Here is a 27,593-nt window from a genome sequence, read left to right as displayed (position 1 = left end):
ATAAAATCATTTTTTATGGAAACGTTGGGTATTCTAATTCATTTTGTTACGTCAGTTATGCCTAAAAACGTCACGCACTAGCAAAACACATAACAATGGTTTACCTTTGACCTCCTCCGACATAACAAAATTTATATCTTCCATTTTTCCAGACAATAAATTGCTGCAATCATACTTCGTCTTATCAGAGATATCGATCTTTATCAATCACGGATGTTTAGTCATAATACAGACAAATAATTACAGATTACTGTAGGGATAGGCGGCCTCAGAAAATAAATCACACCCTCTGTGGAAGTTATTGGTTAATAATTAACCAACCAAAAGAAGCATTATATCTACCCTTTGTAACTTCAAATTGTATTGAGCAGTTTTATGAATTCTTTGGTTTCCTTCGTTTGTTTTAACTGATAAGGTGTGCAAACTATCCCCATGAACGACACCACGTAAGTGCATGACCAAAGTATATGTCCTTTTCTTTAGTAATGTATTTGTCCTGTTTTCTTTTCTCGTTGCATGTCAATATTCTTTCTTCTAATCTTCAATCGCTTAGTAAAGAAAGCGTAGCTCGTAATCGATCAAAAGTCGGCCATTTTTTTTTTCAAATCTGCGTTTAGCAGATCCTACAACATTTTCTATTCCTGGATTTAAGACTGTAGAAGCATGGCCTAGTTATGGAATAAATGCAAAGTATAATGATAATAATGTCGAAGCTAAACGTTCTCATCGGATTTGTGCTTCTCTGGGTTGGATTGATTTCTAGTAAGTATATAAATTTGATTTTTTTTTTATATATCTGCATTTATTAATGTTTCTTGTTACTGAACAGACTATATCAACCCAAAACGCTTACACTGCATAAACTCTGGTGTTGATTTAACACCAGCCCGGAATCTATATATTTCCACACCAGAGAAGTGTTAAACAACACCAGTTTCGTTTTGTTCTAACACAAGATATAAATATAGGTGTGTATACAACACCAATTTTGAATTAAAACAGCATCAATTCAATTCAAAATGGTATTGTTTCAATACTTCTCTGGTGTAGACATATATAGATTCCGAGCTGGTGTTAAATCACACCGGAGTTTTAACAGTGTAGAGATCAACCCCTGCGGAAATAATTGATATCAATGAACAGGTTTCGCTATACATATCTGAATAGATGAAACGATGTACGGGAATATTACGATTAATGACATGTTTTCAATTCAAATAGAACATTTATTTTCTTACATTTCACAAATTTCCACATTTTTCGTAAACATAAATTCATACAAAAATCAGTTTGTTATGAAGAATATAGATACGTAAATGTTAGGAGCATATAAGAAGGCGTATACCCTAAAAGCAAAGGCATGTGGCGGGATACGCCACAATGTAATGTAAAGAATAGGACATAAATAGGCCTACTGAAAACAAAGATAAATTGATTAAGAAATTAATGTTACTCGAATTGGTCGTTTGGCATTTGGAATTAAGAAAGACTTTGTATAGCACTGTTTCATGATGTGGAAATATAACTATTTCATGTCTCTTCATTTAGATTCAGGTGTAAAGGGCGATTGTACTAACGGTGAGTATAATAATCATTCTCTCGTCATTTCGTCTTACACCAGCCTTTATTTTTTTTAATAGATAGTCACTATAGACAATAATACAATCTATCTGGTGAATAAATAAGAGTAATATAATTTCACCATGTGGATCACTCTCATATTGTTTTTAACCAACCGACAAGTTGGTTCAAATTTGAACCTATCAACAATTAGCTAAAACAAAATTGAATTTGACCCAGTGTTAGGTTGATTGAAAACGTTCTGAGAGTGTATAATCATTGATCTAACTTTGGTCGTGCCCCTCCTTACGCAATATTATTTTTCTAATAATAGCAAGGGTGATATGTAGAATGTTTTTGTGTCATAATCTCTTGAAAAAAAATCAAATGGTTAGACAGTAAGTTTTTATTCTGGTGACTCTCCTTAAATGTATTACAGTTGATAATAATAATTATCCTTGATTATATAGCGCTTCGCACTTACTTTGACTGAAGTGTCTGCGCTTAAAAGTAATGCAACCTAATTACCCTGGCTAATGGTTGATAGTTTCGGTGATGATTAGGCAGCTGTTTGATTGGCAAGATGTAATATCCTTTTAACCTGGTCAAAATCTGTCACCTTCTACATTGTCGAATATTCAAGAACAAGGAACAAGGTCATGTATTTCTTCTTTTTAAGGGAATTTGGAAAATCAGAACGCGAGATAAAAGTATTTAAGCAATACCCTGTATTTTACTACTACTCTAGTCGCCATGAACCATCTTTTGAAAATTGAGGCTTCGTATCTTTCTCAAAAATAAAATCTGTTTTCGAATATTCATTTGTAAAATTTATTTCATCTCATTTTCTAGTTCCAATGCATTTATGAACACAAATATTTATTGCGCGCTTAAAATCTGATCATCATCTGAATTTCACGTTATTTTGTATAGGATCGATGGCCATAGCTGTATTATTTTATACATATATATTTGATTTAATGACAGGCACTAATCTACTCCCTTTGTGTAGAAATTGGACACTATTTGACCTTTAAAATGGCGATTGAATAAACATTATTCTATCATATTGGAGTGTTAAAAGTAGCTCTTTTTGTTCAAATTGACCGAAAAGGGTAAAACGTCCATCATACAACGGCGACACGCACTCTACATGCTCTGTTTCGTGTTCTTTTTCACAATCATTTATATTAATTATCATTTTTGTGTCATTTTCTTCATACCATAAAGTGTCTGGACAAGACTGCACAGGAACAGGTAAGATGTTTACATTCTTACCTTTTTTAAGTACTTTTTAGTACAACAAACGTTGTAAGTGAAACAAACAAAAATGGTTTCGTTCTTTATATCCCTCCACCACACGGGCAATCCAGAGGGGCTCGCCCACTTTCACCACGTTCACTTCGGCATGTTCTGCCCGACGTTTCAACATAACTCACACGATGTATCTGCGCTTGCGTTTAAAAATGTCGGTCAATACAAACTGTGGTCTTCGAAGGATTCATTTAGATTTAACCGGTGGTTTTTATGATCATGGCTGAGCAACCTTTGGTTTGCCTTACTCCTCTTTATTTCTGTAATATGGTCCTTCTCTGAGATATTCAGCACCCATCATATGGATCTGTTATAGCATAGAGGTCTATGGTGATAGAAGGCATCTATCTTTTGCCTGCCTCTGGCTTTGCCATTTCCAAAGTTTCGAAAGCCTATAATGCAGGCCGAGGCTGCATCCTTTGCCTTTGCGAGTCTGTTATTTTATGTTTGGTAAGATAGGGAGTTCTACGAACAGTGGCTGCTATTAAATGTTCCCTGTCATTTCATTGTGTCGTTTTGTACCAGGGACGGATCAAGGATTTTCCAAGGGGGGGGGGGGGGCGGGGCACATTTTCCCAAGGGAAATTAGACAAGCATACAAGAAGGGTACTCACTTGTGTATGAACGACATATTCCCATTTAAAATATATGTTGTGACTCTCAAAGGGGGGGGGGACACTTGTGTATTAACGACATATTTACATGAAAAAAAACTATGACTCTCAATAGGGGGGGGGGTACGAGCCGGAAATGCCCCCCCCCCCTTGGATCCGCCACTTTATTTGTACCTATTTTCCTATATATCAAGCAATCAATCCGGATATGAGGACCCCAATCCTATGTGTTTTATTTTTGTGTGGAAAGAAAAATAAGATACAATATCTTACTAGACAGTTTCAACTCCCATATACGTATACTATGAATGTGTTGTTATGGGTCATTAATTTAAGCTGAGGAAATGCGTGAAAGGAAAACTATTCTTCTTACCTGTAAACACCAAACATAGAGTAATTATCTGAAACAATTATCTATTAAAAGAAAGCAAAGCTCCGTAGATATTTTCTGACACATTATTCAACTTCCTAGTTACTGTTCTTTTTTTTTAAATATAGATTGCTGTTTCGATGACATACCAGTTCCATTAGGAACAGGAGGTGGCATAACCCCTATACAAGACTGCTATAGCACTGGAAGTACAGTGGACTACACCTGTATCGGGAATCTAAGAGGCCCTCCTAACCAGAATTGCAACAATGGAGCATGGTCTTATCCATTCGCTCCAACGTGTGAAGGTAGGAAACATTGAAGATTGGCAGGCAGCTTTGGTAAAGGCTAAATAGTATAGTATTTTATAAACTATAGAGTGCGGACATTAGATCGATTGAATTTAATGGACTTGTATAGTGAATTATTATTTGACTCCCTAATCTTGCAAAAGCATATCGGCCGTTACATCATTTGTTATTGATTGACATTTGCCCCCCCCCCCACCCCCATGATTTACATGTATAACGCTATCTCAGTAAAATATTTTTCATCCATTTATTTTTAAATCAGTGCCGTTTGAATACTTATACACATTAAAAGTAGAAGTTGTATGCGAATAATGTATTTTATTTTTAAATATCTAACCCGTTTCCTGCTTGAGAGGTGAAACAGAAATGACAGATTTCTTAAACATATTGTTTATCGTGGTACTGAATTAAGTAAGTTACACGTTAATTGTCATTGTAAATTCCTCCCAAAAATATGGTAATATTTTGTCGATGCAAAAGCCGATTAAGTGTAAACACGGTCTTCTCGGAGCCCAGTCTACACAGGCTCCGCTGTACCTGCTATACCGTGATTTTAAATTTCTTGGGGATCAATCATTCCATTAATTACCATTATTTTTCTGGATCATTCCTCGTCCTTATAAATTTTCCCAATATATTCATGATACTTTCCTTGTTGGCATCCTCAAAATCATACTTAATACCAGGTCATTCGGACAAGATTTTTGTAACGCTTGCCTTCTATTTTTTTGTTATATTTTGTTCCTATGTCAGTTCTGCACGCATAATTATGATAGGTATCGGCGCAATAGATTGATATAAATGCCAATATCCGTGTTACGATTTTTTATCATCTGCTTTACATTCGCTCGAAGCAAAGCGTTAACGCCATTTTGTAGTAAACAAGATATATTCAGTGTATTTCATATGAAAAGATGCACAAAGAATCATACAAAATGTCGGACATCTTTATAAATATTGCATTTTTTCATTTTTTTTCGAATATCAACTTTAGTTTTTTTTATGCTATAGAGATAGATATTATTTTTGGTCAATAATCGATCTTAATATGCACTCTAAAATATTGAGTAAATACTACTTAAATAATATTCGTGAAATTAGAAACATGAATTTTATTTATTTCTTTGTTAATTTTTCTTTAAATTGTATGATATATATCATCTTTATTCATTTATGGATTGGGTGGAGGGATAGATATCAGGTTAAAATATGTTTCAATTGTGCAATAGCCATACCACAATAAAACATTAATGGGCAAACCTTTCGTGCTGTTTAATAGTGTAAATATCTTGTACATGATATTAAATATACATTTTGTATTTTACAAAGGATGAATAATTCATTAAAGAGAACCATGCTTACCATAAGCATGTCACATCAATAATCAATGATCAATGCTTATCTTTAACATTTTTTCATGATTTAGATGTGGTTTCATGCCCGCAGCCTGTGGTACCAACAGACGGCAGTATAAATCCGGATGAAACTGAATATGATCTATATACACGGATCAATTACGCCTGCAACGAAGGTTTTTCACTGGTAGGTCCCGACGAAGCCGTCTGTGAATCGGGTGGGACATGGAACCCTTCTACGACACCTTCCTGCGAAGGTAAGAAGAACCTGAATATCATGAGATTGAGAGATCTGCTACACCTGGTATTTTTTCATGTTCTTTATTTCCTTTTCCCTTCTTTTATTCTTTGTCTTTCTTCTTCTTCATCACCTTCTTCTCCTCCTCCCTCTTCTTCTTCTTCTTCTTCTAGTCCAGGATAGAAGAAGCATAACCTTGTTTTTTCATATATACAATATTTTTGGATGGTTTCTTGTCAATTCGAGGGTGCTGATTACGAATCTGAATGATGCCACTCGTGATACCTTGAGCATTTTCCGCAAATTGGCAAAATCCAATATGGCCTCCAAAATATGCATATTACCCATGAAAATCATAAAATTGCCAGCAAATTGGCTATAAAATATATGTAATTGTGTTGCAGGAGTGAAATACTCTCTGAAAAAAACATTTTATGACAAAACATTTATTTCTTGATATTAAAAATGGCCGCCACAGACCTCTGTATACCCTATTATGTACAATATGAATAGGAAAAATTATTTTTTCACAAAAATGATCACTAAACTGCAAGTATGTGATCTATGGACGAAGTAATATATGAAAATCATCGATGCTAACATGATATATCATTTATTATGTCATGTATGGGAAAATTGTTGTATTTGATATTAAAAGTAGCTGCCACTGGCCCAAATAGTGTTATTTTATATGGCACAGGGGCCAACAAAAATCGCAAGAGTGAGCACTAAAGTGCATATTATTAAGAGAAACGAATGGAATACTGACTGAAAACACAATTGCTAACGAAATATATTATTTAATATGCCATGTATGTGATAAATGCTGTATTTTGATATTCAAAATGGCCGCCAAAGGCCCTAACAGTATTATGTACAATGAGAAAGAGCACCAAAGAAATCACAAGAGTGAACACTGAAATGCATTTATTTGTGATGAATAAATGGGATACTGTCTAAAAAACATAGTTTTTAACGAAATATATCTTTCAGGTTTAAAGTTTGTGTTTAACATTGTATTTTTACTTTCAAAATGGCCGCCATAGACATTGATTGTATTATGTACAATGCGAACTAAGAAATAAATTTTCACACGAGTGAGCACCATGCACGTAATTGTGATCTATGAGTAAAATATTGTCTGAAAGCATAATTTCTAACAAGATATATCATTTCTTCTGCCAGGTAGGTGATAAATACTGTATTTTGAAAGTCAAAATGGCCGCTAAAGGCCCCAACATTATTATGTACATTGATTTTAACAGATTTTGGCTTTGCTTGACTAAATGGTGCTGTATGAAAGAAATATTGTCTGAAAACATGATTACTTACGAAATATATCATATCATCTAAAATTTAGGTAATAAATGTTATATTTCAAATTTCAAAATGGCCGCCATATGCCCTTTTGAGAAAATTAGCTGTCCTCATTCAAATTGTACATAATACAATAAGGGCCCATGGCGGCCATTTTCCATTTCAGAATGCAGCATTTATCACCTTAAATGCACCAGATATGATATACCTCGTTAGGAACCATGGTTTTAGACAATATTTCACTCTTACATCACAATTATATGCAACACTTCTAGTCAAACAAAGCCAAATTCTGTCAAAATTATATGTCCTAAATTACAATGTACATAATTTCAGTACCAGGTTGCGATCTTACAAGACATGATAGACCAGACGGGAGAAGAGGAGGTGGTGTTTGCATGTATATCAACCGTAACATTGAGTATACTCTAAGGTGTGATCTTATTGATAACTCATTAGAAGCAACTTGGATCGAATTTTCTCCTGACAAGGATGTTAAATTAATTGTCGGTTGTCTATATAGGCCTCCTGATGCAGACGATGTATACTCAGAAAAAATACTAGCTACAATAGAGAAAATAAGAAATGTGAATGAAGAACTGATTCCCCTTGGTGATACAAATATTGATTATAGAAATAATGATTTACAACCCCATAATCTTATCGCTAATATTGAAAACTTATTTCTCCTCACCCAACTGGTTGATAAACCAACAAGGGTAACTCTTACGTCATCAAAATGCATTGATCATATTCTGAGTTCGATTCCAAATAAACATAGTATGTGTGATGTAGCAAACATTTCACTTAGTGACCATTACCTGATATATACAAGTGTCAATTTTAAGAAACAAACAAAGGATCATACCGTCAGGCGTTTTCGAGATTATAAAAAAATTAATGAATCTGATTTTATCGAAAGGTTGAAAAATACAAAGTGTTTCGATGTTATCGGTTATAATATATTAAAGGAAGTGTCTGTTCAGACAGCATGGGTAAAATGGAAGGATGCCTTTTTAGAAATAAGCAATGAATTTGCTCCAATGAAAGAAGCAAGAATGAAAAAGCGCTTTAATCCCTGGATAACCCCAGATATCGTTAATCTTATTCATAGGAGAGATTATTTAAAACATAAATTTGATACTTCTAAATGTCAAGAAACTCTAAATGAATATCGGAGAATAAGAAACAAAATTACTTGTATGATAAGAGAAAAGAAAAAAGAGTACTACAATAATATATCCCGTGAATATAATAATGATCCTAAGAAACTATGGAATGAGTTACACGCTGTCACAGGCAACAATAAATATGAGAATAACACATGTGAGGTTGACTGTGATGAAATGAACAATCATTTTGCAAATATTGGTAAAATGATAGCAAATAATTTTCCTGAAAAAAAAATTTGATTGGAAACATCCTGAATGTGTTTATTCTTTTGAATTTAGAAACGTTGAGATAAACAAAATCTTAAAACATCTTACTCACCTTGACAAAAGCAGTAAGTTGGATGTTTTAGGCCTAGATACAAAATTATTAAATATCGCAGCACCACACATATGTGACTCTCTAACCCTAATCTACAATAAAAGTTTATCTTCTGGCGAAATACCCGACGACTGGAAAATAGCACGAACAACCCCGGTTTATAAAGGCAAGGGTTCAAAGAAAGATAAAAATAATTACAAGCCTATTTCTGTTGTTAGCCATGTTGCTAAGATCATCGAAAAAGAGGTTCAATCCCAACTATTGAAATACTTAAATGAAAATGACATGATCAATGTCGACCAATCAGCCTTTTTACCTAATCACTCTACCTCTACTAGTCTCCACCGCATACTCGATGATTTTTATGAAGCCGTAAATGAAAGTGAAAAGTAGCTGCTTGCTTCTTAGATATTTCCAAATGCTTTGATTGCATCGATTATGATTTACTGATTTATAAATTAGAGAAGTATGGAATACGTAGCAATCAGCTTAAATGGTTTCAGAGTTATATTGCTAATAGAAAGCAAACTGTACAGCATCAAGGTAAACGATCACAGATGAGGAACCTCACAATAAGTATTCCTCAGGGTAGTGCCCTTGGCCCCACCCTTTTCCTCATCTTTATTAATGATATTTCGGAATATGTCACAAATGGTTCATGCAATATATTCGCTGATGATGTGGTTGTTTATGTTAGTGGAAAAGATAATACTGATGCAAATACAAAATTATAAGCAAACATGGTTGAAATCAATAAATGGTATGTTAATAATAGACTTCGAATTAATAAAGATAAAACTAAGGTGATGCTATTAAAATCAAAATCCTTAAATGAACTTAACATTTATATTGAAGGGCACAAGATTGAGTAAGTCAATAACATAAAATATCTTGGACTCATGATTGATGGTAAGTTGAAATGGAATGCTCACACTAATATTCTATGTAAATCTGTCGCATACAAAGTCCATATTCTTGCAAAACTTAGTAAATTTGTTAACTCTAACTTATTGAACATATTGTATAAATCCACAATTCAACCATGCTATGATTATGCATGCTCTGTATGGGGTAATTGCCCAGAAGTGTACAAAAAGAAATTGTTGAGAACACATAAAAGAGCAGCACGAATAGTCACGAAAAACTTTGATTATGAGAAATACAATGGAACTAAGTTAATAGTGGGTTTTCGCCCAGCGTCGTACGACGCTATCTACGACGTAGAACGATCTCTTTGTTCGTGCGTCCGTCGCGCTCAACTCTCGCTTGTAAGCAGTTTCGCAAATCGCTGAACGCGGCCGGATCGACCGGCTGGCATGGTTGGCATGTAATGTTGACACGCCAACATGTGCATTGTATATGTTCCTACTATGTGCACACAACTGGCAGTGCCATGTGTCTTGCAGTCGCGTCGTCGACCGAGCCATGCAACGGCTTTTCAATCATATTTCAATAATCATACTCGTTTAAACTTCTACTGTAACATTTTGAAATTATACTTAGCTTGATTTTAGTATAATTGAAATGGTACTCACCGAAAAACTCGCATTCGAGTCCATGTTTTGAAGCTTTCAGCTATCAGTGTAGTCAGAGTAGAGTACAACATGTGCATGCACGCGATGGGCGAATGTGTTTACATCGATCGGCTCAGCTTGCTCGCTCTACAAGCGATCTGATTGGCTGTTGACGGCTGTTGACAAATCCTACGTTCTAATGCGGACGCCCGCTAATTTGCGGAAGAACCGTCCGTGATTTGAGCTCAAGAACGCTCGGGCCTCTGTTTCCATGAAAGTTGGCGATTTTTGCACACGTACGTTCTACGTCGTACGACGCTGGGCGAAAACCCACTAATGACGGACTTGTCGTGGCCAAACATTGAACAAAGACGCAACTACTTCCTAGCAACACTTATGTACAAATGCATTAATGGCACTGCTCCTGGACGATTATGTAATGAAATTGAGATGTATTGTGACCGCCATGGATTTAACACAAGAAACGCCGATTCTTTAAATGTAATAATCCCTAAACCTAAGCTAGAATTATTCAAACAATCATTTAAATATGCTGGTGCTAAAATATGGAACGAGCTTCCACCCAGTCTCCAAAATGCAACATCACTCGATAATTTTAAATTTAAATACAATAAATTAATTCTAAAACCCTGATGTGCAATTCATATGTACTACATTACCTGAGAGTTTTAATTGTTAAATGATAGAGTTTGTAACCCAAACCCCAATATGCGGTCTCATGTTCATTTTATATACCATTTTGTTCAAATACACTTCGATCCAAACAATCTTTGTAGTAATTTGTTACAATTTATTATGTATCATTTTTTTATATTTATAATTCAGTTTGCTTTTTGAATACATGAAACACAATTTTTTATGTATTCTCATACTTTTATGTAAATTATACCACTTTTTTAAATTTCTATCTCATATCAGTGTTCAACTTCTGAATACTTTTTATTATCCTGATTTTTATCGATTTTTATATAGTTCTGTAACCATTAATTCATATACTTTGTCTTTGAATATTGTACTTTTAATTTGCTGTTAAATACTTATATTTAATCACATTTACTTTATTTCTTTGTATAACATTTTGTAAATTTTATTGTATTGTATTGTATCATTTTAAGCACATTTTTTTTTTTTTTTTTTTTTTTTTTTTAGATATTACTTTGATTTTTATCTCATCTTAAATATATTATTCTTTATATGTATTTATGTTTTTTAATGTCAGGACCATGATGTAAAACAGTTTTTAACTGATCTTGTCATCCTGAATAAATATATTTGAATAAAATAAAATAAATAAAAATAATACTTTTAGGACCTATGGCAGCCATTTTGAATTTCAAAGTGCAGCATTTATTACATCCATGACCAATATGTGATGCATTTATTTAGAAATCATGTTTAAGATAATATTCTTACTCATACATCACAGTTAAATGCATTTTATGATTCTCACTCTTGTAAAAAGTAGATTCCCTATATACGCATATAACATAATTTAGTTAGGGCTTGTATCAGCTATTTTTAATGATCATGTTATCAAATAATGTTTTATCATACAACAGGATTTTATGGATTTCATAGTCAAGTAAATCCAAATTCTTACAAAATTACATGTCCCCATTTACATTGTAGATAATTCTGTTAGAGCCTATAGGGGCCATTTTGAATTTCACAATACAGCATTTATCTCATGCATGGCAAAAGAAATGACATGTTTCGTTAGAAAACATGTTTTCAGACATTATTTTACTCGGTAATCACAATTACATGCATTTTATAGTTCTTACTTTTGTGAAAATTAATTTCTTCAATCGCATTATTCATAGTGTATAATGGGCCTATGGCGGCCATTTTGAATGTCAAAACACAGCATTTATCACATAAATTGCATTTATATTTCGTTAAAAATTATGTTTCTAGCCAGTATTCCACTCGCTTACCTTAATACTAGTGATATGCATTGTAGTACTCACTCTTGTGAATTTCTTTTGTCCCCATTAACATTGTACATCATACTGTCAGGGCATTTGGTGGCTTTTTGAATATTACCATGCATCATTACATACATGACATAGCAAATGATACATTTCGTTAGCAATCATGTTTTCATCCACTATTTCACTAGAAATCACAATTACTTGCATTTAGTGCTCGCTTTTGTGAAATTTAGTTTTCCCCATTCATATTGTACATAATATAGAATAAAGGGGTCTATGGCGGCCATTTTGAATATCTAGAAAAAAAATGTTTGTCTTCTTCTTCTTCATCCCCGTCTTCTTTTCTCTCGTTCTCCTTCTCTATGCTACATGTAGAGTACAATACAAATTTGAAATTTGTTGTACTGTATGCACAAACTGCGTGCAACAATCTGTGTATTAATACATGTATTTACCTTGACACGCACAATCCTTCTCAAACCTGATCCCGCATATGCATGCACTCGGATGCACTCATTCGCTATATGATTTTGGAAGTGTTTTATAATGTTGTTAAATCGTTTTCTATTCATTGTTTCTTTAACAGCAAGTTGTGACCAACCAAATTTAGCAAACGGATACGTTGATCCTGATAAAACATCTTATATGAATGGAGAGGTGCTCAACTATGAGTGCAATATAAATTATACACTGGTCGGAGTTTCTACAACAACTTGCCGCAATGGGGTCTACGATCCCTCAGCGTTACCAACCTGCTACAGTAAGACTATGTTCTTCTTTATGAGTAGAGAAAAAGTAACTATTCATGCTATTGAAAACGCTTATTTGCGACAGCAAAGTTGAAATATGCTGTGTCTTATCAACTTCATTTTGATTCGTTCCTTTGATTTTTTTCCTTCACTTTTATCTTATTATTTGTATACATGTATATCTTATTATTTTCTAATTCATTGCAATTGTTGTTTACTCAAGAAACCATTATTTTGATCTCTTTATTCACTTACTTTTTTCCTTAAGGATGTATTTTCTATCTTTGATTCTACATCTTTAATTGATTTATTCAGCATTTCTTGTTTTCTTCAGACAGGATGGTCTCTTCAATGTATGAAAGAAGAAACGATTTTCGAGAGATCACTGTAAGAATAATGAGACAGTATATGGCAAAAAACAGTAAAAAATTAAACAATAGAACCTGCTATGCAAGAGGAATTGAATTGAAATTGGAAACACTTCCTTAAAAATAACAATATACAATACATGGAGAGATCGATGGAAATGATACAATTCAACAGCAAACCAAAGTAAGATAAAACCGGCACTTATATCGAAAATAACGGAATGAAAATACGAAAATATGAGAAAAATAAGAAAACATATTAGATAATAACGATCATAATTACAAAATAGTTCATTTCATAAGTATGTGAGTAGTGATGAACGCTATTATCAAGCACATTATTCGTGACGTAGGCCCGTATTTAGAAGTCGGATGTAAATATAACTCTAGTATAAAGTTGTGGTTTAATTATAGAGAGCCGGTCTTGACATTAATCTCTAATGTACATTATTCAATGTATCAGCTATTTTGACTCTTGCATCATTTTTAACTGTCTGGGAACGATTGCTAAGATATTTATCTTCATCATTAACGAATTGGTAAAGAGCACAGTATAAGAAACATGCCAAGTAAACAAAATTTTGACATTGTTGGCTTTCCATAATTTTAGCACAACGTTAGACCTTAGTTTAAGTTAAACCCGACTTCGGAATACGGCCATTGAGTGTGAAATGAAGAAGTACAATTGTATAATTTTACATTATTCTTCAGGTATGTGCAGTCCACCTGTGGTTGAAAACTCGGACTACAATGTGCAACAACTACCGGTCGACCACGCCTCCACGATTACGATAGAATGTGACCAGGGATACTCAACCGGAACCGGTACCGACCAAGACTTGACATGTAATGACGGCAATTTTAACGACGATCCGCCAGTATGTTATGGTAATTATCCTTCCTTTCTATTTGCCACTCGTGTCGCTCTAAAAAAAATATATCGAGCTAGAAAAAGTAGATCGCGAAAAGGTATGAAAAATGGTTCTTAATGGCCATTGGGCCAACATGGTAAATTTACAACCCAGCGGCATGGAATCCTTGATTTTGATTGGCCATGTTGGCTCTTGCGCAGTTTTATCATCTTACTTATAACATGTTTAATAGGAAGTTGGAGAAATAATTGAAGACTTTTCATGGAATTCGACCCAATACCCCAGTGATAAGAAATTTTGTTAATTAAGAGCAATCTTAGGTACACATAATTTTAACGTCAGATATCTCCAAAGGACTTGATGGTGGACACAATGTTTACGTTACGCTGAGGGCGAGGGTGTTCAGTTCCTCTTTAATCGAATTGGATTCGAAGCTCGGCCCTCAGTTACGAAAACCATTTTGAAGAACTCTCGACTTGTTAAAAAAAGTTTCCTAATTACCTCATCGATGGCGGTGTAGACAACCATACTTCCCTTGCAGATATTTTATTTCAATCTATTATTCGGTGTCCTCTCAATGTCGCTACATTTCTCTGATTTAACAACACTCTTTACGAAAACAATATTCATATAGTTAAAAGCGCGGTTCAAATGTTATTCAACGCTTTTTTTTTTTTACTATACCCGAACTTTACACAAATGGATTAACAATTAAACAACCATGCTTAATTGATTGAAGATGAAATTCGGAAAAATAACTTTAATTATGATTTTAAACACAATTTTTAAAGTGTTAAACAACTGCTGAAAAGTTCGTACAGTAAAGAACGTTGCATACAAATTTTAAACACTGTTTTTTATGATTTGACTGTATTTTTTATGCAGAGAACTGTTCGCCACTGACTGGAACATTTGACAACGGTGCTCGTTCTGGAGACACTACACCTTTCTACCACGATGAACAGGTGTCATACAGTTGTAACAATGGCTACAGCTTGGTTGGCGCCCCCGTCATTGTATGTAACGATGGCAATTGGACTGATGACGAACCTGTCTGCAAAGGTAAGCCGTCTGGTTGTAGCTTGTTTTGAGCGTTCTGGTGAGATTTGTATATCGCGGCTGTGTGTGCATTATGCTTGTTGGTGGATTGTGTTCACGCTGTCCTAGATTTTCCTCTTTCTCCTTCTTCTTCTTCTCCTCCTCCTTCTTCTTTTTTTTCTTGCTCTTCTTCTTCCTTTTGCTACTACTTCTACTACTACTACTACTACTACTACTAATACTACAACTACTACTACCACCACCACTACTACTACTACTACTACTACTTCTACTACTACTACTACTACTACTACTACTACTACTACTACTACTACTACTACTACTACTACTACTACTACTACTACTATTTCTACTATTATTACTACTACTACTACTACTACTACTACTACTACTACTACTACTACTATTACAACTGCTACTAATTACTACGTGCCAAAAGTCATAAACTGTATTTTCGAGGGGAAAAAACGGTTATGGAAACTATATAGATTGTATGGGTGCTATTACCGCAGCCATAATGAGAACGAATGCAAAATATTCTGCAACTGACAATCGTATGGAGAGAATATATAGATAAAAGGCATACATATAGATATTCACTGTGGTTGATATTCGTCTTATATTGTTCTTTTAGAAAATTGTGTTGTGGACGAGGTGCCTTATTCCGATTATTCATCTGGTCGCACGGTTATACACGGTACTATTTTTAATGTAACTTGCGATAACGGCTATTCAACGGGTACATCAAGAGCGACAGAGCTTTCTTGTGATGACGGTACCTTATCTCCAGGACTCCCTACATGTTACGGTGAGAACATGCCACTTTTCAGAGTGAAATAGAAAATTAGTAAAGATGTGTTGTTTCTCGAAAGGAATTGAACCCCTTGACCTACATAGTCTATGTTTGCTAGCTTTTAAGATGTTTTAATAACTCCTTGCATCTTATTTTCAATTCAACCGTCCATGCAGATGCGCTGCAATTCCAATTGTATCGATGTGTAACAATATGACGCACAAACAATAATGTTTCTAATTTGCTTAACTCAGGAGAGCATCGTATCAACGTCTGTCAGACAGACGTTGATAACAAAACGGAAGTAAATGCACAAGATAATTGCTGAAGAATTGTACTAAGACTTCGTAAAGCAGACACGGCTAAATGTGCCTACTATTTATATCTCATTAAGATTTTATGTTTTAACGAAGCCGCTGCTTAACTTTTCCAATCGCTAAACGTTTCGACTCTATTCTCCAAATCTTGACATTCGTGATGATACATTGAAATCTAATCCAAGAAATATCACCACCCTAAGATGCATCCACACACACCCTCACACACCCTCACACACACACACACACCCGCACACACACACACACACACCCACACTCACCTACTCACATACGTTCGCACAACCCTCTAAACTCATTTTGTTTAGTTTCTCACAGACACAATAGCGTTTATTACTCAGACAAATCCTCCTAAGCTTAGAAGAAGAAGAAAACAGAATGAATACTTCTTAAATATTCACCAAATACCACGTGTATATACATATATCTAATCGAATAATTCATTCCAATTTCAGGAGATTGCACACCACCTACGGTGCCTTACTCCGACTACAGGATCCAAAAACCAGACGTCTTCCACAACACTGTACTCACGCTATCCTGTTGGGGCAACTATTCCCTCGACGCAGACTCACAGAGCACTAATCTCTCGTGTAATGATGGGAATTTCGAGGAGGATACCCCTACATGCTATGGTAACGTATCGGTTGAACAAATAAATCTAGTTATGGTCACAAGGGTTTCATTATTCTAGTAACGGAATCTCCAATACTAGTGCAAAATTGAAACATTGCAGCAAAAAATATGCTTACGATTTAAGGGGTGGTGACTTCGGCAAATTCCCTACACCAGGTTAAACAAGCTGAAGAAGAAGAAGAACCTTCCCCGGCCTGATTACTGAATCCTGTGGGCAAGATTCGTTTCTTTGTTTTTTTATACACGGTTTACTAACTCCCTGGATTAATTTTAAACTTAATAGACCTCACGTCAGTTTCGAAATAGAATATATACAAACATATATAAACATATAACTTAGGATGTGTATGCCCTTTACAATATAGACTTTTCAATGAATCCATTTAGGTATGTGTAAACCAATAATTACTTGGTAACTATTTTTCTCTCTTTCCTCAAGTGTGCTCTTATTTTCTTATTAAAAAATCGAATTCAAAGAAGTAGGTGAGAAGTAATTTTAAAACATGAGGAGTTACTTATTAAGTGTTTTTTTTTCTAGGTTTTGATCGTAAAATATCAAATTCCTTGAAAGGAATTACAGTTAAGGTTATTTTCGGTATCTTCCTTGTAATACATTTTCAGAAAACTGCCCTGAGATTTCTGCTCCGGACGACGGTGTAATAACAGATGGAGCAAGTCCCTTCTACCACTTGGAGGAGGTCAGCTTTGAATGCAATGAGAACTTCACCCTGATCGGCCCATCAGATATCACGTGCGATGGCGGATCATTCGATAACAGTCCTCCGATATGTTCGGGTACATTGATCCATAACATTGATCAGTGGGTTACTGGATTACTGGGTTACAGTGGGTTACTTTGGTAAAGTATTGCTTGTTATAGAGGAAGTTGTGGAAGCACAAGAAGACAGTAGCGGTAGCAGTAAAGGTGCAGTAACATTCGGAAAGTGTTTATTACATTGACAAGTGTAAACACGTCCGTTGTACCTGTCCATGTTTTTGATTGGTAATTTAGAATCCTTTGGATTATAATTCTTGATTTAATAATAATAATGTCACAATGTCCCTATCAGCGTGCTTATGTAAGCCACATAATCATGGGAACATAATTTATAAAGGTAAATCATATTCAGTAAAGACGGGACGAGTGCCCAACAGCTGCGTAATGAGTTAAAAAAAAATAAGTTGGGTGCAGCATGGTATGTGAGAAAAAAAAAAATCATAAAAAAATCGAGCGTGCGAAGCGAGCGAGGAATATTTTTGACCTTTCCTAAATGTGAAAGATTTTGACATAACATTAAGAAGAAAATCATATTTGAATATTCTCATTCCTTTTTCCTAAGTTCTCTACTCCTTCTTTAACTGATTTTGTCATGGTCTTGAAACTTTTTGGGGCCCTCCCCATTTGAAATCCAGTGGTACCCAATTCACGAGTTGTTTCATCCTCAGTTATAAATACTAAATTGATTCCATTTTTTTTACCTTCGTTTCCAGCTCAATGCAAACCACCGGTCATACCAAATTCAAACTCGACATCATCATCGCCCCTCCTCGAATCAGGATCCAACATAACTGTGGTATGTGACGACGGATACTCTAATGGTCAGTCACGAAGCACCACATCAACCTGTGACAGTGGAGAGCTGCAACCCGCAGTACCTCTTTGCTATGGTAAGTCAATCGACCCCTCTCCCCTCCTCGACCCCTTCCTATCCCACCAGCATGGGACGGATTGGTAGGACGAATGTACATGAATTGTCATTATATTGATCGCTTCGTTCCTAGCTATAACTGGAAGTGAATATCAGTTCGTAAAAAAGATAAGTATTTTTCTCTAATGGATGTAGGCTTGTGCCGAATGATATTTTACAAGTGTAATAAAAAGTTTGGCATATATTGGCCATGCATCAGGCTGTCCTATCGATCGATGAGAACGATGAAATAGTACAATATCAGTTTTGACCTAGTCATTTCTCATTATACATCGGTAACGAGTGCTTGTTCAAACGTCTACTTCTAAACACTCCCAAGGAGAGATCATTTTGCTATTCGATGGCCCGAATTTGAGAGGGGGAAAAACACCTCTGCGACGTCGCAAGAGTGTGGATCTGAAACTTACTTTTCCTGGCTATGCGGCCGCATGCTTCGACAAAGCACATTGCAATCTATCTGTTGAAAATGTTCAGCGTATTCAGCTTTCCTTCCTTTCGCCTTGTTTTCTGGTAAGGAATTGTCAGATTTAGCAACAAATATCGTGTTTTGCTTTTCCTGAAATATAGCGGACTGTACGCCACCCGTCGTGCGCGACTCTAACTACGACACGCAGGAGGATGACGTGTTCCATTCTACGGAGATCCTCATCACCTGCGACGCCGGGTACTCTACCGGTATAAGCACGACGACAACGTTAACATGCATAGATGGGGGTTTCAATGAGACAGTACCTGTCTGCTATGGTAAGTTTCTTAAGGAGGTCGGTAACGTACATTCCAGAAGTTAAGGACATTCCATGATTCACGGTTAAACGAAGTCCCATCTAATTTTGATTTTGAAAATGCATAAAGGGTTCATTTTGGTACCCATCAAAGGCTACATAACGAAAAAGACTCTTGTGTTTATCACTTATTTTTCTCTGGACAGCTGACTGTACTCCACCAGTCGTGCCTTATTCCGACTACCAATCACAGCGACCTGCTGTCTTCCATGACACCGAGTTCATCATCCAATGTTGGTCCAACTATTCTACGGGACCAGACTCACAAAAAACTACAGTCACCTGTGAGAATGGCACATTGAGTAACGACGATGTCACCTGTTTTGGTAACTAAACAGTCTTCAAACAAAACAACTTCTTAAGTTATTTAAATCAAATGAAATTGCTTTCATCTGAAAAAAAAAAACATTATTGAACTTGGAATTTAAATTTAAAAAGTCACCATGCGCCTGATTGTTATTGATGACTTCTTGGAGCTTGGATAAACAGTTGACAATCAGACAAACAAAACACCGTTTAGACCATTGCAGGACGGGTTTAAGTGGTAGTTCTTGACATTTAACGTAATTCTGGACAGGGGCAAAGACGTTATTGATATTTGATACTGGTAAATACATTTCAATAAAATTGGTTAACATTTTTTAATTTCACTAAATATATCTATTGTGATATTTGAAATGTATAATTTAATTCACTAGAAAATTGCGAAGTTCCATTGGTGGAAGATTCGGACTACAGCGAGCAGGAAGATGATGTGTTCCATTTAGTCACTTTCAACGTTACTTGCGATGATGGTTACTCAAACGGTGATGACATTTATACGACTTTGACATGTACCAATGGTGATTTGAATGACGCTGATCCAATCTGCTATGGTACGTAACATTCAGAAAATGAATAGAAAGTTTATGATTATGGATTGGCATTAGACGAATTGGAAATAAACCGAAAGTTAGAGAGGTAGAGCGTGCATAATATGGATGGGTTTCGGGGGATGCGTTGGTAAGTTTGTGGATAATAATAGAAGTATACAGTGCTGTATTTCCTGTCTGATGTCTCCATGGTGAGTGCGGGATGGAGGGGGAGGGGATGGGCAGGAGTCAAAAAACAGAACACGTCAAGTATGAAAAGGGTGATTTAAAATCATGTCTGTGTTTAATTCATGACTCGGTAGCAGTCTTTAATACTAATTTGCAAATTCTGATTTATCTCTTTTTAATCTCCTTCAATATCGCAGAGAATTGTCCTGATTTTGGGATCATCGAAGACGGCTCGTATACTGGCGACGCCCCTCCCTTTTACCACAATGAGTCAGTATCATTCACCTGTAACACCAATCACACACTGATTGGCAGTGAGACACTAATATGCACTGATGGCAATTGGAGTGCACCTATTCCATCTTGCAAAGGTAAGACCATTGCCCCGTCTTACAAAGAGTTGCGATCGATCCAATCAACCACAACTATGGAAAGTCAGCAACGTCAATAGCTATTACGAATGTTTGTTCAAAATATAAACTATGATTTATATTCATGCATTCATTGCTTTCTTGAAAATGCAGTGTTATTCCTTTTGTTTATCAAGGGCATTGATCAGATTATCACTGCGTCATGCTTAGAAGTATTGGTGAGTAATGATGGGGTCTATTATGATACTAATTGTACTTGCTTGTATAGCGCTTTACACTTTCTTCATCAGAACTATCTCCGTCGTCGTCTTAAACAAATCTAAACGATCTAAGTTCAAACCGAACTGCCATGTCTTCTCCATACAGTAATGCAGCATAATCGCCTTGTCTTTGGCAGAGCATCTTTTCTTGAAATGTAAATACCCCCAAATAGAAAAAATATCGACAATTATTCCAGATTGATTTGGTGAGCGTTTCTTGATGTTGCTAAATTTGTGTCTATCAATTCTACCTCCATGCATGGTTGACCTGTCGTGTCGACAATAATGATTTTTTTTTTACAATGTGAACAAAAGCCCGCGTACGAACTGGTGTTATTAATTCCCACAATGAATCTTCTCATTGTAGCGGACTGCCTTCCTCCAGTGATAGCCAACTCAAACTATAACACCAGCAATCATCAGGTAAATCATGATACAACCATCGAAATTACATGCGACACGGGGTATTCTACCGGTGAAAACACGACGCAGCTCATTCAGTGTATCGACGGCGATTTCAGTCCCGAGCCACTCCAATGTCTACGTAAGTGGTGTTTTTAAATATGTCATTATTATGTTGTTAATGTATGTTTTGTCGTTGTCGTGATAACGTATTTGGGCAATACTGTTTTCCGAAAGAGTGCAGTATGTGTACGGTGATTTACAGAGAATTGGGCTACTTGAAATAAATTGCAACCCCGGTATTATCTCTCTCGCTCTCTTTCTCTCTATCTCTCTTTAATGTTCTTAAAGATAAATCAAGATTTCTGATTGTTAGGTGTTTTGATAGCTTGGGTTTCATCATTCATTAATAAACACACTGTATGAAATGCAAATGATATAATCATAGGCCTACTACTTGCACTTGTTTGGTTGAGAAGCAATCTAATTACAATAAGTTCTTCCATCAGTCAATATAATTGCTTGAGCTGTATTCACTCATGACTTCAATATGTCATAAATAATTTACCTGTTTAGGCGATTGCACACCGCCGATCGTAGAAAACTCCGACTACGCTGCGCAAGTGGATCCTGTTTTCACATCCCAGTCGTTCGTCATAACGTGTAACGCAAATTACACGGTAGGAGACGGTGACTCAACCGCAACGACAACGCTGATGTGTGACGATGGTGAACTCAATGAACAGAACGTCACATGTTACGGTAAATAGATGGGGCTTTCGATTTTTCATAAAAAAATTGCTTCCAAATTTAATACCAGTGTGCATTGAATAGAATGATAATAATCTCCCCGGCAAAAAGAAGCCAAAAACGGAAATAATATCCATGATGGTAATGTTTATTCGCAAGCATTATTGGCTAGATAAATACGGAATGGCAGGTGTACAATTTAATAATCAATTTTAATTTAAACTCCTTTCAAAATGATTGTTTCATAATCTATTAAATGATAATATTTGTAGTTTAGTCTTGTGATTTCTTTGTTGTCGTTCGTTGTAAAATCCGAATATCGTTCTCAATTTGTTACCGAGCAGCAAACTGCCCAGACCCAGGCCAACCCATCGACGGCGAATACGAACTCATCGGTGATGGGTTCTACCACGGTACGGTAGTTTATTACTATTGTGATGCTCGTTTCGAACTCGAAGGTGAGAGTGAACTCGTATGCGATGACGGAGAATGGTCAAGCCCTGCCCCGAATTGTACAGGTAATTGGATGATTATGATTGATAATGATAGTCAAAATGCAACCAGACTACTAATACCTGAATACTTCTACAATTTTATTAAAATTACGACAACAATTAGCAATAACTTAGTTGCAATGATTGGGATGCTATTACCGTAATAATGATAAGTTTGTCGGCGTGAATGATATATATATTTATTTATTTTTGAGTATTTATATAAATTCTTCCTCAATACATTTAGAATAGTTTGTATTCTTTGTGAAATAAAAATTAACAAATCTTTATAATACAACACATAAAAATCGACACACAATAAAGAAACATTTGATACTTATAATCTAACTTCAATAAAGCACTTATGACCAGCTATCTAAGCAGAAATAAAAAGAACTGAAGAAAAAAGACCGTTCCACCTATTTTCAATTGTTCCGCTTCTCGCCAGACATGCTTATTTTCTCCCTTTTCTCCCTCATTCAACAGATAAGTCATCCTATGACCTGATCATGCTCACCTGCGGCTCGACCAGCATGGAAGTCGAGATCCCAGTGATACTACTCGAAGACATTAACGTGGACGACATCGGGATGGAAGGGGGTCTGAGTTGCGCTGGTTACATCGACGGTGACATGATGAGGGTTAACACGTCTCTCTCTGGATGCGGCACCAATAAAACGGTAATATTAGGGTCAAAGTATACCAATATCTTGCTTCTACCCGTGTAGGCCTATGATAAATATGTTTAAAGGGATGTCGAACCGAGCTTGATGATAAATGGTTTCTGCGAAAGGAGAAAATTAATGAAAACCTTTAAGTGAAAATTTGACAGGAATTAGGACCAGACATATGAAAGTTGTGGCTGTTAAAAAATCGATAACTCAACTCAAATGTGCAAATCGAGAAAAGTAGTGAGAAGTCTTCATCCTTTTTTCTTTGTCATCCATTAATCATTAAGACTTATCAATTTTCACTCTTTAACAGAAAATTATACATCAACCGGTTTTTTGGTTGGTTTATTTTTTGTTCTAGGTAACCATGTTTACATACACTTACCGTATTTTAAAGTTATTTCCAAAGATAGTCATCCGTAGCCAAATGCGGTTGGTGCAGTAACGGTAACGCAGAAAAGAATTTTATTTTCCAACACTACTGCGCAAATTGGAATTCTACTGCATACTTTATCACTTTTTTATTACTCAGCGACAGTTGCTCTATAGAAAACCTCAAGATACTCTTAAGTGTGCATTGTGTGTATAGAATATTATCTAGTGTAATGTATATTTTGTTGTTTAATGTTTGCTGAAGCAATGGCATTCCAGGGAGCATGTTCTTGTGAACTCTCATTGTGCTTCAAGCCTACGTCACCCAATATACCGCAGCGAATCGTAAGCTCTGTAATGCTATATATCTTGGAAACCTGGTCTTTATTTTGGTGTAAAATGTCCATACCCCTTCCCTTTACGCAGGAAAATTCCACCTATGACACGTACACGAACCGCGTTGTCAACAATTACTATGATGACGTGATTACCAGAGTGGTTGATATCCAGATTCCCCTGAAATGCTCATACCCCAGAAATGAGGAGGTGCGGGCTGTCCGCTACGCAGTCCTTGATTACGTTCTAGGAAAGAACTTGGAAGAAACGGGGACGTATAAGATGACGTTCGGCATCTACAACACTTCGCTTTTTACGCATCGGTACGCGGATGGCGGAGCGGTTGACCTCGATATCAACGACAAGTTATTCTTTCAGCTGCAGCTCGTCACCGATGTCGCCGACAACTTTCTGGTTGCAGACCAGTGTTGGGCCACGCCTTCGGAAGACTCCGAAGATTCCACGAGCCATGCCTTGGTGGATGAAGGGTGAGTGTAATGCTCTATGATGACTAGAAATTTTCTATCGTCATCAAAGTACCTTGATAGTTTGAGTGTTAAATGGCACCAATGAAAACAAGTGTTTAAAAAATATCGAGCTACTAAAAAGAATCGATGAACGAGCCTCCTTTATCCTCTTCTTCCTTTCAACCTTAATTCCCTTTCCTCTCTTTCATTGATATCTTCTTTAATCATTGGCAATCCATATCCAATGACAATGTCACTGATTTCGTTGAGTATGTAGCTTCAGATACGTTAATGTGTATTAATATATTTCAAGTATTATGCTAGGCCTCATGCCCTCTTGGCGATTTCACGTACACCGTTTTTCATTCCTGAATTATTGACTTCAATATTTCCTTATCTGATGGATTTTTTTTAATGCAAATTTATTTCTCAATTTTCATTGTCCTGCATTTATTTGATATTCTAGATGATGACAAAACAAATTAGAATTCGGTGAATAACCATTGCCATATTCAAAGGCACTGTCCATGATTGGGAGGGTACAAAATCATGATTCCTTTTTTTGGCCTGTTTTCTGAAAAGCAGAAAAGGGGGAGAGGTTCTCTTCGCTGAAATACATATATTTACAACCCAATTAAATGATAAAAAAAACAATGAAATGTTTTCATTCCGAAAACACACGCGGACATCATCATCTGTTACCCATAGTACTCAATGACTTTTAACCCCAAAAACGGGAACATTTCCCCTTCTCAATCACCCCCTTCATTTGATTTTGGTCATATTAATTGTAATGTTTTTTCTTACAGGTGCGCAAGTGATGACACACTGAAGTTCCGAACAGGATATGAAAATGGAGAAGGCACGACTGTTCAGTTTGAACTTAGATCGTTTAGATTTGTTGAAGACGACGACAAAGAGGTACGAACGGTATCATGTTTGTCAATCACATCAGATTTAACATGCCCATAATTACTAACGCATTCTACAATGGCACCATCATCTTTTATACCAAAGATGGTTTTAACATAAAACTTATTCAAAAAGTTTTGCTTTTCCATTTTCATGGGCATTTCAACAGGCGGTCTGCAGGCACAGACCCTGATTGACAGTTTGATCAACAAGTGGGTCTCCCCGCAAAGACCAGCGCATACAAAACTTACTGTTTCAAGAGGGCCTTCAGTACATAAGGCATCATTAGGCTGCACAATCAGACCCTTAACTCGAGTGAAGGGTGTACACAGCAGACTAGGTTGAGGTTGACCCCGTCACATTCAAAGTGTGAACGCTCGACCATATCCAGCAATCGACCGTAATGGTCATGAAAAAAAATGTTATTGTGTTTGTTTGTTTTTTGTTTTTTGTCAAATCGTACCTCAGTAAACTATAGTTCCACTATTTATACGTTAGGCCATTGTTTGATTTGATATGTATAATCCAATAACTTGCTTTTGTTTCTGAGCAGAAGAAAAGACGATGTCTTCATCTTATAAATACTTTGCCCTTTCAATTACCAGGTTTATGTCCACTGCGAAGTATTTGTCTGCCATGAGGGGTCCACGGATTCATTCTGTAACTTTAACTGCGATTCCTCGCGCAAACGTAGACACTCGGACTATCATCTAAGCGGTTGGGAGCGTGCCAAGCTAAGAGGAGAACTGTTGAATAAAACCATGTTGAATGGGGGAGGTGAACGAGAGAAGAGAGCAAGCGTGCATCATGACCCCGTTGTCAAGTTCGTGAAGGCTGGCCCTTTCAGATGGAATGTCGGCGTTGGCGGAGCTCCTCAACTCCATGCTGTTCCGCTAGCAGGTAAGTTTACTTTGCGCCGACTGCTATTTTGCAGTAAGAAAGGGTTTAAAAACATTAACCGTTGCAACAATGAAAACTTTTTCCAATGGAATTTCAAATCTACAAAAAACAAACAAACAAGTAACGGATCCAGATGAGATGAAATATAAAATTTGGAGACGAAATGATGTGGTGTGTAGTATAGGCATGTACCTCTCCACATCTCCCCCTCTCTCTCTCTCTCTCTCTCTCTCTCTTTGCCATATTCTGAGGCGTTGAAGACCATGGACTGTCACGCTTCTCTCTCCAGCTTTATATGAAATCGTGCATTCTCACCTCCCTTACAAAAAATTCCTGTAGTACTCTGTGATATGTACTGCAGGAAGTATCGCAGGAAAGTACTGCAGGAATTACGTGCACGTAATTTGGGACGGTACTACAGAAATGTACAACAGGAGTACAACAGGTCCGTGTCCTGTGATACTTCCTGTGGTAATAACCGCATAAGTATGGCAGGAAGTATGACAGGACACGATCACCACAACCGCTACAACCGCTACAACCACTACCACACTACTATTAGTACTACAGGACAGTATCACAGGATAGTATCACAGGATAGTATCACATGATAGTATGACAGGACAGTATGACAGGATAGTATGACAGGACAGTATGACAGGACAGTACTACAGGAATACCGCAGACCAGTATCACAGGGAAGTACTACAGAACAGTATCGCAGGACAGTACTACAGGAGTACCGCAGGCTTCTGGTACTGTGTCCTGTAGTACTGTCCTGTGATACTGGTCTGGTATTCCTGTAGTACTGTCCTGTGATACTGGTCTGGTATTCCTGTAGTACTGTCCTGTGATACTGGTCTGGTATTCCTGTAGTACTGTCCTGTGATACTGGTCTGGTATTCCTGTAGTACTGTCCTGTGATACTGGTCTGGTATTCCTGTAGTACTGTCCTGTGATACTGGTCTGGTATTCCTGTAGTACTGTCCTGTGATACTATCCTGTGGTGATAAATAGTATCACAGGACAGTATGACAGGACAGTACTTTAGGAATTCCGCAGACCAGTATCACAGGAAAGTACTACAGAACAGTACTACAGGACAGTACTGCAGGAATACCAAGAGACCTTACCGCAGGACAATTCCTGCAGTACTGTCCTGTGGTATTCCTGTGATACTGATCTTTGATATCTTCTGTGGCATTATTGGTCTCATCCTGCAGCCTTCTTGTGATACTTTACTGTGGTAATCCTGCAGGGGTATTCTTGTTGATTT

The 27,593-nt window shown here is 36.4% G+C and overlaps 1 protein-coding gene across 1 annotated transcript; it reads left to right on the top strand.

Annotated features, from left to right (window-relative positions):
• The first annotated feature begins 405 nt into the window (after positions 1-405).
• Positions 406-27,551, top strand: LOC129262106 (sushi, von Willebrand factor type A, EGF and pentraxin domain-containing protein 1-like). Its single transcript, XM_064099468.1, has 24 exons — positions 406-762; positions 1,549-1,578; positions 2,791-2,817; positions 3,987-4,166; positions 5,596-5,781; positions 12,626-12,799; positions 13,868-14,044; positions 14,914-15,090; positions 15,722-15,895; positions 16,671-16,850; positions 17,473-17,646; positions 18,343-18,519; positions 19,128-19,304; positions 19,489-19,668; positions 20,041-20,217; positions 20,580-20,753; positions 21,381-21,557; positions 21,992-22,177; positions 22,510-22,683; positions 23,146-23,339; positions 24,129-24,526; positions 25,315-25,426; positions 26,023-26,317; positions 27,541-27,551. The coding sequence occupies exons 1-24, from the start codon at positions 684-686 to the stop codon at positions 27,549-27,551; spliced, it is 3,990 nt and encodes a 1,329-aa protein (XP_063955538.1). The 5' UTR covers positions 406-683.
• Positions 27,552-27,593: the final 42 nt, after the last annotated feature.

This window comes from Lytechinus pictus, chromosome 5 (genome assembly GCF_037042905.1).
Source record: "Lytechinus pictus isolate F3 Inbred chromosome 5, Lp3.0, whole genome shotgun sequence".
NCBI classification, from domain to species: domain Eukaryota; kingdom Metazoa; phylum Echinodermata; class Echinoidea; order Temnopleuroida; family Toxopneustidae; genus Lytechinus; species Lytechinus pictus.
This window is presented reverse-complemented; position numbering and strand designations above follow the sequence as displayed.

Bases quoted from the DNA above. Each gene is read 5' to 3' on its own strand.
- LOC129262106 (XM_064099468.1), top strand. From the start codon at position 684: ATGCAAAGTATAATGATAATAATGTCGAAGCTAAACGTTCTCATCGGA. The intron at 1,579-2,790 runs GTGAGTATAATA...CATACCATAAAG, and splicing joins AAAGGGCGATTGTACTAACG to TGTCTGGACAAGACTGCACA. The intron at 23,340-24,128 runs GTAATATTAGGG...CCCTTTACGCAG, and splicing joins GATGCGGCACCAATAAAACG to GAAAATTCCACCTATGACAC.